The sequence below is a fragment of the Protopterus annectens genome, chromosome 4.part0, assembly GCF_019279795.1.
Source record: "Protopterus annectens isolate FY-2018-M chromosome 4.part0, PAN1.0, whole genome shotgun sequence".
NCBI lineage: Eukaryota > Metazoa > Chordata > Ceratodontiformes > Protopteridae > Protopterus > Protopterus annectens.
In genome coordinates, this window is record NC_056733.1 from 1,462,196,597 (window position 1) to 1,462,213,835 (window position 17,239).

General features: G+C 41.2%; 1 protein-coding gene across 6 annotated transcripts in view; it reads left to right on the plus strand.

Annotated features, from left to right (window-relative positions):
• NSD1 (nuclear receptor binding SET domain protein 1) overlaps window positions 1–17,239 on the plus strand; it is a 1,335,896-nt gene that overhangs the window by 878,624 nt on the left and 440,033 nt on the right. For all 6 annotated transcript variants that reach the window (XM_044069301.1, XM_044069302.1, XM_044069304.1 and 3 more), the window contains one exon: window positions 11,862–11,974. In XM_044069301.1, the coding sequence (XP_043925236.1) occupies window positions 11,862–11,974 (113 nt within the window). The remainder of the gene's footprint in view (window positions 1–11,861; window positions 11,975–17,239) is intronic.

The following is a 17,239-nucleotide window of genomic DNA, read 5'->3' on the forward strand; positions in this document are numbered from 1 at the left end:
CAATCTGCCATTATCACAGTACAGCTGCTGGAGTCAGAAACATGTGGAGAAGTCCCTGGACTAAGCATTACAAGTTTTTGACTCTGGAGGATGGTGCCATTATCTAAGTGAATGGTCGCCAAGTGACTTCACCAGAAGCATTAATCTGAATAGGTGTGTAGATCAGTGTGTGTGTATTTACCTTTAAGAAGCTATCCTAGGGCTTGCACAAGTGTGTAAATACTGAGTACCTGCAAGCCTGACTGCCATTTTGTAAGCTGTTGAGATGTAAGCATGTATGTATGTAAGGTCTTTCTGTTAATCCATTTGTTTATATTTTATCATGCTGCTATCCATCATGTGTTTCTATGTATTAAAGCATCTAAACGAACTTACCCCACCTGCTTGTCATCTGTGTTAGAGAGGGATGAGCGACTTGGTGTAATAGTTTGGGACTGCAAAAAAGCCTGAACATATCCAGTGCCCTTGAGTCTAGGGTGGTCTTTGAACTTCATGGGTATGTTTTGGTCCTTTGGGATTCCTTTTCTCTGAGCAACGTTTCCCATCATGGTTCAAGTTGTCCCAAAGAGATTTTGCTTTCTGCTTATCGGTGTTTTTTTTTTGTAACTTCTGGCACAATGACAATGAGGACAGACGCAGCACTGTACTTAGTGTTTGGGGACAAATGAATTATATATTGCCTTCTGTTGGTTTCTTGCTGCTACTTGCATTTACATGCATGCATACCACATATATTTAACTATTTATTGTGACCAACTAGTCTTATTACTGTATTGTACCAAGTACAATAAATACACTGAGACAAACTGCTTCACTTAAGACGCATTTTCTATTACGTTTTCCTTTTGGATCTACAAGCATGCAACACAGATGTTCTTCATGTTTCACTGTTGCAGTCATTACTTTTGGGTAATCTGCTGGTAGGTTGCCCTAGGTCGGCCTGATTAACAAAGTCTTGGGTCCTGCGTCGGATGCTGTGCCTTCTTCCATGACGTCAGGTCGTCAGGGGTATAAAACATGCAGCTGACATCTTTACATCAGTCTTTCTTGCTGTGCGGTGCCCGAAGCAGAATCAGTTCACAAGTGACTGTCAGCCGACTCCTGAAATTTTCGTTTTCGTGTTTCAACTCCGAAGGCTTCAACTTAAAGCTAAGTACCCCATTGGGGAAACTTTTCTTACTCCTTTCCGATGTCAGTAAAAGTTAATAATTGCATTACTTGTGGAAAGCAAATACCTCATAAATATTTTCATTCGTACTGTATTCTTTGCCTAGGCCCTGACCATGACGTACCTTAATGTTGGTTTTGTGCTTTATTTAATCAGTGCACTATCCGTCATCGTTATATTTTTGCCTCTCATTATTTCAGTTCTCAGTTTAATTATCCAGAAATGTCATAGATTAGCCATCCGACTACTGGGATTCCAAAAAAACGCAAAGATAAAGACAGAGACAGGCAGTTGAGGTCCAAAACTGCCGACGACACTTCTCCTAAGCCAGTTGCCAATTCGCCAGTAATCAGTGAGGTGCTTTTGCAGCCCCTGATTCGCAAGCCTCTACTGAGACCTATTCGGAGTCTGGTATGACACGAGATGCTTCACCTATGGAACCCCACGGATGTCTCTACCTTGGATGGGTCTGGAGCCGCTGCACAGGCACCGGCTTCTGAGGGCGTATTCAGGCCTACAGACTTGTATATTAAATCGACACCACCTTCATTACTAAGGCCTAAATCTTGATCCATGTCTAAAAAACTGATGCATAGGCCACATGTTCAGGCCCCTATGCCTAAAAAACAAATGATAAAAATGGCTGAAGATCTAATTTCTCTAATCAGGGGTAGTCAACCCCCCCCCCCCCAAGAAGCCTAGGGCTGAATTTGATTATGAATCTTCTGATCAGGATTCTGTTTCTTCTGACTCTTATAATGACCTGGATTTGTCCATACCGACTTATGAGGATTCTGATGCAGAGGACTCCATTCCCTCTGCTTCCCCTCCTGAGGACTTTTCTTTTGGGGGGGAACCTTACATGCTTTGAGGGAGCATTTCCACTGGGAAAGCCAGGAATTATCTGATTCAAAAAAGAGACGTAGGGATTTCCTGCTTCTACGTCAGCATAGGCCTTTGGCTATACCTCCTGTACTAGGCATTGTTGATGTGTTCTCGGAATCCAGTTTGGCCCTTGATTCCCTGACTCTGGCTTCTAGTAAACCTGACAGATACTACAGGGTTCCGGAGTCCCACAAGTTCCTTTTCAAAAATACTGTTGCGGATCCAGAAACCATTTCTCAGGGGCCCAAGGGCATTAAGGCTTCTACTGCTAAAAATCCTACCCCTTCTGATAGAGATTCCAGCACGTTGGATAGATGGGGTAAAAAGGTTTACACTTCTGCGACTTTGGCAATCAGAGCATTAAACTGCCAATTTCATATGTTAAAATATCAACAGCATATTATTGGACTGCTTAAACAGAAAATGATTCCTGACTGTGTGGAAAATAAAGATTTCAGGATTTAATGCATTCTGCTGAACAAGTTGGAAAACTTACTTTGCAATGTGGTTTTGATTCTTTAGAGGCCTCCTGCAGGTCTGCTGTTACTGGGTCTGTGCTTAGAAGGCATGATTGGCTTAAGGAGCAATCCTTGCCTGATCATGTTAAAGCTAAATTGTTGGATGCTCCTTTAAATCGGGACTGCCTGTTTGTCAATAAGGCTAAAGAAGTTCTAAAAAAGATGGCAAGATAAAGCTAAATCTATGCAAACTGTTAAAGATTTCTTACAAGTGCAACCTCCAAGATTTAGTAGGCATTGGCCGACTAAGAATTGGTCCTTTCCAGCCCCTAACAGATCCTCTGTCCAAATCCAGACACAGCAAAAATCCCAGGTTTCAGTCCCAGGGTACTCTCAGAGCTAAGCAGTGGGGGGCCTCCACTTCCAAATCTGGAAATAACAAGACACCCGTAGACCGTCTCAATGACTTCCTTTTAAAATTACCAAGCACTTATCTTTCAACTGCCCCTTTGGGGGGGGATTGCTCTTCATGCAAAGAACTGGGAACTCATAACCCAGCACACTTGGGTTTTAAGTAGTGTCCCAGGGATACAGATTGCATTTCCACATATTGCCAACACCAAACAGGTGGCCAGACCTGCCCCCAAATCAGTGGGCAGAGGCTCAAAAACAAGTTCTTTCTCTCTTAAGCATGGGGGCAATTCAACTGGTACCAGAAGAGGAAAGGGGACAAGGTTTCTATTCAAGGCTTTTCCTGCTACCCAGAAAAGACAAATCATGGCGTCCAATCCTGGATCTGTCTACTCTAAGCACCTTTCTGGAAATTCCAAAATTCAAGACGCTGACTCTTCACCAGTTACTTTCTTATGCTAGGCAAAGATGCCTGGTTGGCAACTCTAGATTTAAAAGAAGCATACCTGCACATCCCAATCAGGGAATCTTGCAGAAGATACCTACACTTCAAAGCAGGCCACTTGCATTATCAGTTCTCTGTGCCAACCTTTGGCTTGTCTACTGTGCCCAGAGATTTCACAAAGTGCCTGGCTCTAGTTATTGCATTTTGCAGGCAAAGAAATATTCAAATATATCCATACATGGACGATTGTCTAATTCAGGCAGAAAAACAGGGCATACTTTTAAATCATCTGATGTTTGTAAAAAGGGTACTAACTTGTCTAGGGTACACCATAAACAAAAAGAAATCACAACTGGTACATTGTCAACAGATTACATTCCTGGGTGCAAGCTTGAATACAACTGCCCAGATGGCTTTCCTCACGCCAGAGAAGCAAACTCATTTGGTAACTTACTTCAAACAAGTGGCCACAAAAACCCTGCTATCTGCAAGACAAATACTGCAAGCCTTGGGGTTCATGGCCTCCTGCATTCTTCTAATTCCATATGCAAGACTGCATATGAGTTAACTACAGTGGTATCTAAAAAGTCTATGGAGTCAACATTGTCACAGCCTGGAAACAATGATTCCTATCATACCTTGCCTACGCCTGGAGTTCCTATGGTGGGCAGAAGCCTGCCACCAAAACAAGGGATTACCATTCACACTACTCCCTGCCACCCAAACCCTAACTACAGATGCATCAGTCTGTGCATGGGGGCGCTCACCTGGCAGGGAAGTGCATTCAGGGCAAATGGAACCCAAATCAAATGCACCTACATATCAATCAAAAAGAAATGTTAGCTGTACAGAATGCACTGACAGCCTTCAAGGACTACATTCTTCCAGGACAACTAATGGTAAAGATGAACAACACCACAGTTATGTGGTACATAAACAAGCAGGGGGGTACACAATCCTACCCCCTCTACAGACTAGCCATGGCATTGTGGAACACAGCCCTGAGCTACCAAGTGCATCTACAAGCTCAATTCCTGCCAGGAAAATTGAATACATAGGCAGACAGACTAAGCAGAAACCTCATGGACCCACACGAGTGGAAACTGGAACCATGGATTTTCAACATGTTAACAAACAAATATGGGGAGTCCAGACATAGATCTATTTGCCTCCCCCCAGAACTACCAGTTGGACAAGTTTTGCACAAGGACTCTCCACAAACAAGCCTGGAAAGTGGATGCTCTGTCCTTCAGCTGGAAAAATCCATCAGTCTACGTTTTTCCCCCTCTGCCTCTGCTCTCCAAAGTTCTACTAAAAGTCAAACAGGACAAACCAAGGATGATTTTGATTGCTCCAGACTGGCTGCGCCAACACTGGTACCCCCTCTTGGACAGTGTATCGCAAATATCTCCATGGCACCTGCCTCAGACCCCTTCCCTGCTGTCTCAGCAGGAGAACCAAATTGTGCACCCTAGGCTTCCAACATTAAACCTTGCAACTTGGCTAATCACTTAAATTCACCCTTATCATCCCTCAGCAAACCATTGATGGATGTCATCTTGAAGGCGAGGAGACCTTGTACTAGAAAATCTTATGCTAACAAATGGAAAAGATTTTGTGCCTGGAACCAGTCTTTAGGGATCAGCACAGCAGCGCTCAATTTAACTCAGATTTTTCCAATACTTAACTGAGATGCTTCACAAGGGCCTGTCTTTTTCCTCCATTAAAATCCATGCCTCAGCTGTTTCAGCTCACTATAACATAGAAGCTCCCCTCTTCTCTCATCCTCTAATCAAGCAGTATCTCACTGAGGCAAAAAACTTGAGACCACCCAGGAGAGCTCCAACCCCTGCCTGGGACTTTAACTTTGTTTTGGAGAAACTCACTACCTCCTTTCAAGCCAGCGTCTACTGCAGACTTAAAATTTCATTCTTGGAAAGCAGCCTTAGTTTTAGCAATCACTTCAGCTAGAAGGATATCTGAACTACAGGCCCTTACGGCAGTGGAGCCTTTCATCATCTTTCATGCGGACAGGGTATCTCTCGGGACCAATCCATCCTTCATGCACAAGGTGGTTTCCAGTGTGTCTCTTAATCAGTCCATTCATTTGCCAACCTTCTTTCCCAATCCACAGAACAAAGGGGAACGGATTCTGCATTCCTTGGATGTGCACAGACAACTAAGATTCTACTTGGACAGGGCTAAATCTTGAAGAATATCTGAACAATTGCTGGTAGGATTTACTGCAGGGGCAGAGAGGAAGGCTATTTCAAAACAAACCATTTCTAAATGGATAAGCCATTGCATTCATTTCAGCTATAAGCACCATGGACAACCCATGCCCCAGGGGATCAGATCTCATTCCACCAGGGCTGCATCTACTTCTGCAGCCTTTCTCAGAGGTGTCCCTACCAGGGATATCCTGGAAGCTGCTACATGGAGTTCTGTGCATACTTTCACCAAGGATTATCATTTACCAATTTTCTCTAAATCCAGAGCTGGCTTTGCCACTGCTGTCTTGCAGGGCCTTATAGCTGGCCCTAATGCTGTATAAACGCCTCCTCCCAACCATAGCTTTGGGAATCTACTCAAATGTAATGACTGCAACAGTGAAACACGAAGGACATAGTACAGTAGTGTACACTTACAATAAATGTAGATGTTCGAGTGCATTTACTGTTGCAGTCCTGGTTACCCTCCTTCCAGCCCCCTACATTTTCTGACTATACCTCTACTTTCCTTTACTATACCTAAAAGCATTTTTGGCATATTTGCTTTTGGTTGGAGGTATACTTTTGTGTTTTTGTGTTTATTTGCTTCCCATTAGGTGGGCATCGGATAGCTGGGGCAAGAAAAACTGATGTAATGAAGTCAGCTGCATATTTTATACCCCTGACGACTTGACATCATGGAAGAAGGGACAGCATCCGAAGCAGGACCCAAGACGTTGTTAATCAGGCCAACTGAGGACAACCTGCCAGCAGATTACCCAAATGTAATGACTGCAACAGTGAATACACTCGAACATCTACATTTATGGTAAGTGTACACCACTGTACTTTGTCAGCTCTCTATGGCAAATTCTCAGTTTGTTTATACACACTCATATTTATACCAAACGCCTGATATTTTTTCTCAGTCTGATGTATTACAATCTTCCCTTGTATAACACTTTTCTTTGGTTTTCTAATTTATGATTTGTCCTTGATTATTTTTCAAGTTCGGTGGTCCAGGGAAACTCCGTCTTGCATTGTCTGAAACGTGGTGTTCCAGCACTATCTGTTCTAACTTTATCTTGCTTGATGTTACATCTCTTTACTTCATTGATATCCTTCCAGCTGCCATCTGCGCAGTTATTTTTACAGGCTTTGTTTCTCAATAACATACTCCTTTACATGGATGTCAATATCGAATTAAGCTATGCCAGCACACTTACTACTTTCTATTTTTCAGCATTTTATACTATTCCTAAATTAACCCATTATATTTCATATCATTGTTGCAGCTTTTTATTCAAGATAATAATTATGCTAGCAACAGTTTTGAAAAGACAGTGAATACTATTATTCTTTCAACTGACTGTGAATTTCTTTGAACAGCATTTGTTTCTTGCATGTAATGTAGTTATTAACTGTACATTATGATATTTATACTCCCTGATGCTCAGAATCTCCTAAGTGTTGAATATACATACGGCTATACTTCCCTCAACAGTACACTTATCTGTGGGCTCCCAATACAGCTGTACTTTGTAAGGCTCCTGTGTCATGAATTTCTGAAGGGATATTTCATTGTTTTCGCTGTTCAATTTTGAGGGGCTAAGGAGTCTACAAATTGTGTGAAATATAAAGATTTCTGTTTCAGTGATGAGAAAAGGGTCAGGTTTTTCATTAGGTCAATTGGTGCTGGTATGTGAGGATACTTTTCTTTGAGGAACAATATTATTGAATTAGACAGTGCAGTTGTTGGTTGTGTAGTCATCATTTTGTTCATTTGACATAGAATTATAAGCTGCTTAATGCCAAGCTAAAAGCTTTTTGATTTGGTGTAGGTAGGTTGAACAATTTTGCATTGTTTTTAGCATTGTAAATTACAGAAGGGTAGTTACTGTGGGGCAAACGGGTTGGCCACCCTGGGTGTAAGATGTTAAGAGGAACTCCTTGTGTGGATATGCCAGGGACCTGGCACTCTTCTGTAGGAGAGGAGGGAGTAGTACCAGATCAGAGGAGAGACTTTATTTTTTTTTGCTCTCACTCTACATTAGGGTATAATAAAGACCCTGGTACTCTTCCCTTATGTCCCACAGAGGAGCACCGGGTCAAAGTATAGACCTGTTGTGTTCCTCAACTTAGTGTTAGGGAGCACCAGATTGGGGAGTGGCATTCGGTGCCAGATGAGACAACTACAGCTCTGGTAAATTAAGCTTTTGCCTATTTCGGGCCTCCCTGTATTTCTGGAAATGTCTTTGAACATTTTGTAGTGCTTCCATAATATATCTTAAGTGGTGATTTTAGTGATCTGCAGTGATGTTTTTCCCAGAGAAATTTCTTCAGTCAGATTGGTCTTTGGGACGCTGCAGATTTAATTTGTAAGATCACATTGTTGAAAAACATGAAACCATAACATTTTTGTATAGTCTTTTCAGTGTTTCACAGGTTTATAGGTTCTTACTAACTCGCAGTCAGAGACTATCCAGAAGCTTGGCCAGATCACCCAGTTATGGTGGAAGATTGTTTCCCCTATTAATTGTTACCCTCGTATATCCCAGGTGAATATTTGCAGTCACCCATGTAGACCACTTTTAATGGTTGCAAGGATAGTACTCTTCTTAAATGTCTGGAGAGCCTTTCCAGAGATGGAAAATACTATTTTGTTCAGTTGTCTTTTCCAAAGGAGGCATTCTATTCAGTAAGAGGCCCAATACCAGAAGCAAGAGAAAGTAGGACTATAACTTCTCTGAACTTTGAGGAAATACCACAGAGTAACTTGCGCAGTGCGGAAGTATTTTTTTTTAATCGTGACAGATGTATTCAGAGAGAGGCTATCAGAATTGGTTCCCAAGTCTCTGATGACTGGTTCCGATTTAAGTTGAATATTATCTGTATGGTACATGCTGTTGTGATAGGTTTACCAAAGCAAAGTATATTGTATTTCTTAGCACTGAGGGTAATGCCATGTTTAACACACCAAGCACTCACTTGATTCATCCATTGATTGGTAATTTGAGTATCAGAGTGGGATTTTGATAACTACCCTCAATTTGCAGTCATCATCAAACTTTATAGCTGTCGTCCCTTAATATCTGCTTCCACATTACAGGCTTACATGTCAATGAAAACATTTCACATTCAGTAAATTTATTTATAGTCTGTGTGTGTAGTACTCTACACAGAACAGATTGAATATCAATGTCCATAATGTGGAAAAATGGAATGTCGAAAGCAACTGCATATGGCCTGAGGATTAACCTTGCATCATAGGCAAGACCCAAAAGCAACTGGTTTGTGTGTATATATATATTGTGTGTGTATATAATATATATATATATATATATATATATATATAATGTGTGAGAGTGTGTGTGATTTTGTGTGTGTGTGTATATATATATATATATATATATATATATATATATATATATATATATATATATACATACATACATACATACATACACGTGTGTGTGTGTGTATATATATATATATATATATATATATATATATATATATATATATATATATATATATATATATATATATATATATATATATACATATACATATACATATTCTCAAAATACTGATATTGCCAACATCCTGGCAGATTGGTTCAGTATTAACTTTACCTCCCTCTCACCCCCTAAAAGGCCCATATCTATACAGTAAGAATGCAGAGTCCCTGTAATCACAACTACTCAGTTAAAAGCTGCACACTCTAAAGCCAAAAACACAGCATCCATGGGACCGGACAACATCCTAGGCTGCGTTTTACACAAATTTCAGAATGAACTGACTCCCCACTTAAGCACCATGTACAATAATGGCCTTGCATCAGGCTTTGTCCCCACTGAATGGCGCACAGCGACAGTTATCCCACTCCACAAAGGGGGAGCCACCACTGATCCCGGGAACTATCGACCTATTAGCCTGACGAGCCTGGTCTGCAAGGCCATGGAACATATCATCGTGGAACTCATAAACAAAAGACATTGATAACCTCCAAACTCTGGATCCCACCCAGTTCAGGTTTGTGAAAGGCAGATCATGCCTCCTGAACCTGATCAACTTCTTTGAGGCAGTCACCAAAGCTGTGGATGAGGGTAACGTGGTTCACACAGCCTATCTTGACCTCGCCAAGGCTTTCAACACCATCCCCCATTCTGGAATTATAGCTAAACTCACTAAACTAGGTATAAATCCCTACGTCACAAGATGGGTTGTCATCTGGCTTACTGACAGAACCCACACTGTAAAAGTTGCAGACTCCAAATCTGTCCTCAAAGCAGTGACAAGTGGAGTACCACAGGGTTCTGTCCTGGGACCTCTCCTGTTTGGTATCTACTTCTCTGAAGTACAGGCTAACACAGAAGGCCTCTGGCTAATGTAGTTTGCAGATGACTGCAAACTAGGAGCCATAGTCAAGTCCCCAAATGATGTGGACATCCTACAGAAGGGCCTCACTGAGACAGATGCCTGGTGTCAGAGCCATGGCCTCAAGCTCAATGCCGAAAAGTACAGTGTCATCCCCTTTGGTAAAAACTCTGTACCCATGAACTACCACATAAGCAGCAATCTGCTTAACACCGAATGCGTGATAAGAGACCTTGGGACCCAGGTGGACAGCAGTCTCTCCTTTGATACTCATCAAAAAAGGGTTTTCATCCAGGGAAAAAGAAGTCATTGTTCCCCTCTACTCGTCACTCAGACCCATTCTAGAGTACAACCCCCCTTGTGGAATGTACCTCACAAGACATCTGCAGCAGGTGGAAAGGCCACAGAAGTACCTCACAAAGAGGGTTACTGGCTTCAAATTCCCTACACTGACCACCTCAAAAAACTCCAGCTTTACTCCGTAGTATATCGCCGTGATCTCTGCCTAACATATAAAGCTAAGTCAAACCCAGAGCTGTTGGACATGCTACTCCTAAAGAAATCCCAATCCCTCCAAGCTACACGCTCTAGGGACCTAAACCTTGTCACCACAATAAACAGAACACGCTGGAGGGGATCGATTCTTGTCCCAGAGACTTCCTATACCCTGGAACAAGCTACCCATCTATGTCAAGCAAAGTTGTCCATTAGCACTCTTCAAGAAAAATCTTGATGAGTGGATGGGAAATAGGAAATACACCCTGGGGATCACTTCTGTGTCTCTGCTGGACAGTGGCACAGGAAAATAACTTTCTTGGGTGGTGTAAGCTATGGAACCTTGCTGGCTAGGCTTATGTAGGCCCTTGGGGCTGATAGCCTAGTACCTACCTATGAACCAACACATTAATATACTCTTAAAGCAAAATTAGGAACTCTCAACACACAAAAAAAAAACTCACCCAAATCTCACTGTAGGACATAGTTTGTCTGAATGAATAGTGCTACTGTTACTCATACCTCTCAACCTCTTAGAGCAAGAAATCTGGCCAAAGCCAGAAATAATGGGGGAAAAGGTCCAAAAATAGGAACACTTTTTACATATTGCTCTTGCAGACTTAGAAAGTTGATAGAATAAAAGGATTTGTATTGGCATGAAATTTCTGAAGGATATGAAGTCTGAAACTCAGATGTCTGCCATTATTTTCTGACATCAGTCCTCAATGATATGCCAGAAAACTGCAAATTGTATTAGAAACCGACCAAAAATACGAGTCAAAAGTCTGGACATTCTGTGACAGTCTGGACAGTTGAGAGGTATGCTGTTACTTATGGAAAAGATTTTTCTAAAGTAAGGTGTAGGGTTAACACTTATTTGTAAGGTGGACACTAACAATAACCCTGCACCTTATCTTAGAAAAACCCTTTTTGTAACACCTTAACCATCATGCAAGCCCCCAATCCTTGCATATGTTTGATTTATGAGCTGTCCTTATTCTTATACTGCAGTTTTCACCATCTCCAACTGAAATTTAACCATAAATCAATGTACAAAATTTGTTTTATGTAATGCTTAAACTGGCATTTATTTGGCTTTATTTCTGAGTTTTATTTACATTGTGTGTGTAAAATTATTTCCTTTTGTAGAGTTATGTTTTATTTGCATAATGGTTAAACTTGAGTTTCTTTGTACTTTTGCTTTGTTCCTGAATTTTGACTTGCATTCTATCATTTATCAACAGTCTCTGTACATGTAATATTTTTCTGGTTCTTTTCTCACGTGGCCTACAGTGAAAGGGACTGTCAGCCCAGTTGTACTATCTCATTTAAGAAACCAACATAAATAAAATAATATGGCAGTCCATTTAATGCCACAATGCTCCATACTAACTCCAGCTCTCATTTAGCCTTGCAGGAGGCAGCTGCCCGATTTAAAGACCTGAAGGCTTTGAAGGAGGTGCGGCAGTTGCAGGAAAGCAAAAAGAATGACAAGAGACCGGTACCTTATAAACATATCAAGGTAAGTTGAGCAAGCCAGCATGCTGAAAATTCCAGTTTGCAGTTGTTTCTAGTCTTGCAAATACATGGTGTTTTTTGATATAATCTCACTACACCTCCAGCAGATGCTGACAACACTGTCAAGGATGCAGTGCCTGGACTTGTACAATGTATGTATTCCCATGATGGGGATGAATGTTGCGACTGCATGAAGACTAAAGAAACAAGACTGTCTACTATCTGATGCTGTGTAAACTGTCAGTTATTTTCTTATTTGTAATTATGCTTAATTAGACATTCAGAGTTAAGTTGTGCATGTTGTACATTAATATTAAATGCATAGATTGATTATTGCAGTGAGCAGCAGAGCAGCTGTGACAAATGATGTGACATTGCTGAATTTGGATGATACTTATTGGAAAGGAAGGTGAATTTTTCAAGGTAAAACTTGCTGCAGATGAGACAGGTGGCCTGCAGTGTGTAATGTTCATAAATGCCAGTTAGGAAAATGTTTACTCTTTGAATGCATCTTAATGACAAGAGCCAAAATGTTTTGAAGTTTTTTTCTTGGAAAAAAATCATCTGATTTACTAATCTTGCCTTAAAACAAATTGTTAAAGAACTAGACAAAAGTATGCAGACCCTTTCAAGCTATCCATAAAAATCCTGCATTTGTGTGATTTATGACTTAAATTGTTAGATGCAACTGCATGTTGTATGCATCCCTTTTTCCCACAAGAAGCAGGAACTGTCTTTATCTTTTCATTAGTGAAAATTGAAGCAGTTTTCACTACTTACCAAGTTGGCGTTAACAGGTTAGAGCTCTATCAAAGCAGTTGATTTCCAAAATGTCTGTAGGCTGTGTTATAAACATTCAGTTTCTCTACAATAAAAACATCATCCATGCTGTGGATCTAGTATAGTCTGATTTTGAACTCATCAAGATCTATTTGACCAAATATGGTTTATGTAGTTGATTTTTTTCCAATGATCCTTAACCTTTCAAATACATTCCATGGGACAGGTTCAAAATAACTTAGTGAAGTGAGGGGTATGCTCCCCACCCACTTCATTGACTGAAGTCCCAAAGGGAAACCATTTCACCAATTCTGTAAGACCAAATGGACAGTATGCAGCACATTCTGTCTCTCTCTCCCTATATATATATATGTGTATACATATATATATATATATACATATATATATATATATATATACACATATATATATATATATATACATATATATATATATATATATATACATATATATATATATATATATATATATATATATATATATATATATATATATATATATACATATATATATATATATACATATACATATATATATATATATATATACATATATATATATATATATACATACATATATACATATATATATACATATATATATATACATATATATATATATATATATATATATATATATATATATATATATATATATACATATATATATATATATATATATATATATATATATATATATATATATATATATATATATATATATATATATATATATATATATATATATATATATATATTCTTGCCCCCCACATTGACTGCAAGGTTACCAAACCTCAGCCAACGCTATTCTAGTTGTGATGGGTTGCATCTTCAGTCTTCTAGGCTTACTTGAAGATGCTTCATATTGGGAATCAGTTAACCAAACGCTTTCATTCCATTTTGAGAAAAATGAAAAGACATGCTTACTATATGGCTGACTTGCGCCATCAAAAAGGCCTGTGGAACCAACAGTCAATTCCTGAATACAAATCATAGAACAGTCATGCACCCTTCTATTTTGAGTATTGGCAAAATCGGACATTATTGCAAACATCTCACAAAGTTATGTCAGTGTTTCTTAGACTGTAGCAGACCGTATTGCAGGGTAGTTCCAAAGTCAGCTTCTTGAAGGAGATTAATGGTCAAGTTACCCCTTGCATTTTATTGCCACTTAATATATCACTAGCTGCTGTTGCTTAGACATTTGCTTATCTTTTCCTGTAATCAGTCTGGGAGCACCACTACCACCGAACCTAACCCTCACCCAGACTAAACACCAACTTGTTCTCACTTCAGCTTCTCTTCAAGTAGTCTTACCAGTGTTAATCACTGGCCAAAGAATGTTCCTAACTATGATGGAGCTTTTTCTGATCAGGTAATTGCCCAGATTCTTCAGAGCTTATAACACTTTCAGCTCCATTTCTCTTGCCTGATATTATTAATGTTTCTTCAACCACAACCAGATGCTCTTCATGTTTCAGTGTTACAGTCATCACTTGTGGGTTATCCCTGCTGTGGTAGCCCTTGACCAGCCTGAATACCAGAGTCAATGTTTTCTTGCGTCGGCTGCAGTCACCTGTAGTCTGATGTCAGGTTGTCAGTGCTATAAAGCAAGGCAGTCAACGTCATTTCATCAGTCTTTCTTGCCGTGGAGCCCATAGCAGAAGCAATTTGCACGAGTGCCGGTTGGTCGTTACCAGAAGTTAAACTTCAGCCGAAAATGTCTAAAGCTAAGTACCCAGTTGGGAATCCTTTTTTCTTGCGCTAACCAATGCCCGAAAAAGTTAACAATTGTCTCGCCTGTGGAAAGCAGATCCCACACAGAGACTTCCATTTTTACTATATCACTTGTTTATGCCCAGACCATGACGTCCCCCCCCCCCCCCATTGCCAGTTCTGTGCCCTCTTTAATGCGAGAACCATTTACCATAGAACTCTTTTTGTAGACAGTTATTTTCGTGTTCAGTCTTCATATTCCGATATGGTGTCCATCAGCCAACAATCTGTGGACATTCTGAAAAAAATGTAGAGATAAAGCTAGAGACAGACCACACAAGGCTAAGCCTTCCAATAACGCTACCGCTAAGCAGGTCATCAGTTCTTCGGAATTCAGTGAGGCGCTTTTGCAACCCCTGATGCCCGATTTGATATCTATGCAGGCCTCTACCGAGACCTTTTTGGAGTCTAGTATGCCGCAGGAATCATCTTCGTCTTCTGAGCCTTTGGCTGTCTCTACCTCGTTTGTGTCCGGAGCCGCAACGTAGGCACCGGCTTCCAAGGAGGCCTTTTGCACTACCAAATCTAGGCAAAAAAAACGTCTTCTTATCCGACTACTGTTTCTCTCAGACCGGCGGATTTCTCTCATACCTAGAAGCCAGGCCACTCCTAGGAAATTTGCTTCTAGCCACCATCTTGCTACTGCTCCACCACCCCAAGCACAAATGCTTAAAGCGGCGGAGGATCTCATCTCCCTTAACCGGGCTAGTCAGGCCATGGCATCTAAAAGGATAAGGCACCCTTTTCCAGAAATTGACAGAACAGGGATCTGAGGAATCTGACTATTCAGTTTTTGAAGAGGAACACCATCCCTTAACTACTTATGAGGATTCAGGTGCAGAGGAATCCATCCCTTCTGCCTTCCCTCCAGAGGACCTTTCCTTTGGGTAAACCCTTCACTGCCTCAGGGGACATTTCCAGTGGGAATCTCAGGACTTCTCACAGTCTAAGAAAAGACTTAGAGAGTTTCTGGACCTGCCCCAGTACAGACCCCTGGCCACCCCCCAGAAGTGGTGGATGATGATGATCTTCGTGTTTCACTGTTGCAGTCATTACATTTGGGTTAAATGCCTGCAGGTAGCCCTCAGCCAGCCTGAATACCAGAGTCTTGGATTCCTGCGTCGGAAGCTGTCTCTTATCCTATGACGTCAGGTCATCAGGGGTATAAAACATGCAGCCAACGCCTTTACATCAGTCTTTCTTGCCACTTGGTGCCCGAAGCAGAAGCAGTTCGCAAGTGCCAGTTGGCAGACTTCTGAAATTTTCGTTTTCGAGTTTCAGAACTGAAGTCTTCAAAAAAGCTAAGCACCCCGTTGGGGATCCTTTTTCTTGCTCTTAACCAACGTCAGTAAAAGTTAACTATTGTCTTACCTGCGGAAAGCAAATACCTCATAGAGATTTTCATTCATACTACATTCCTTGCTTAGGCCCAGACCACGACGTCCCTCACTGTTGGTTTTGTGCCTTATTCATCTCCCGAACTATTCGTTGTTGGTCTATTTTTGCAGCAAATTATTTTGGTACTCGGTATAACTACCAAGAAATGGCTTCGGTAAGCCATCCCACTACCAATATTCCGAAAAAACGTAAGGATAAAGACAGAGACAGACCGCATAGGTCCAAAACTGCAGGCGATGCTTCCGTTAAGCCAGTGAGGTGCTTTCACAGCCCCTGATACCTGCTATCTCAGATTTGCAGGCCTCTATTGAGACCCATTCGGAGTCTGATATGCCGCGAGATGCTTCTTCGACTATGGAACCTGCGTATGTCTACCTTGGATGGGTCCGGAGCCGCTATGCAGGCACCGGCTTCTAAGGGTGTATTCAGGCCTACAGACTTGAATTTTAAAAGGTTACCATCTTCTTCATCCAGGCCTAAAACTTGACCCACGCCTAGAAAACCGACATCCAAACCGCATGCTCAGGCCTGTATGCCTAAAAAAACAAATGCTTAGAATGGCTGAAGACATTATTACTTTAATTAGGGGAAGCCAGCCTTCCCCCTCTAAGAGACCTAGAACTGATTTTCCTTCTGATTCTTCTGATCAGAATCAGGATGTTGATATTTCTGATGTTCATCGTGTTATACTGCTGCAGTCATCACACTTGGGTTATCCTGCCGTCAGCCGAATCCCAAAGTCTTGGCCCGGCGTCGGTTGTCATCGCTTCTTCCCTGACGTCAGTGCGACGGGGATAAAAGAGGCAGCCAACGCCATTTTCTCCAGTCTTTCTTGCCGCGCGGTGCCCGAAGCAGAAGCAGTTCGCAAGTGCCGGTCGGCTAGCTCCTGAGATTTTCGATTCGAATTTCAGCCCGAAGTCTTCTCTAAAGCTAAGTACCCCATTGGGGAAACTTCTTGCCTCAGACCGATGTCAGACAAAGTTAATAATTGCATTTCTTGTGGGAAGCAAATACCTCATAAGGATTTTCATTCTTATTGTATTCCTTGCCTAGGCCCAGACCACGACGTCTCTGATTGTCGGTTTTGTGCTAGTTCAACAAACGTACAATCAAGCGTCGGGCAGATTTCATCTGACATTATTTTGGCAGAAAATTTAATTATAGCATGTCGTCGGAGCAACCGACATCAGCAATGATTAAAAAAACGCAAGGATAAGGACAGGCAACCAAGACCAGATACCGAGGCCTCAGCAAGGCCTGCCGCCGGTTCTCCGGTTTTCAGCGAGGTACCTACG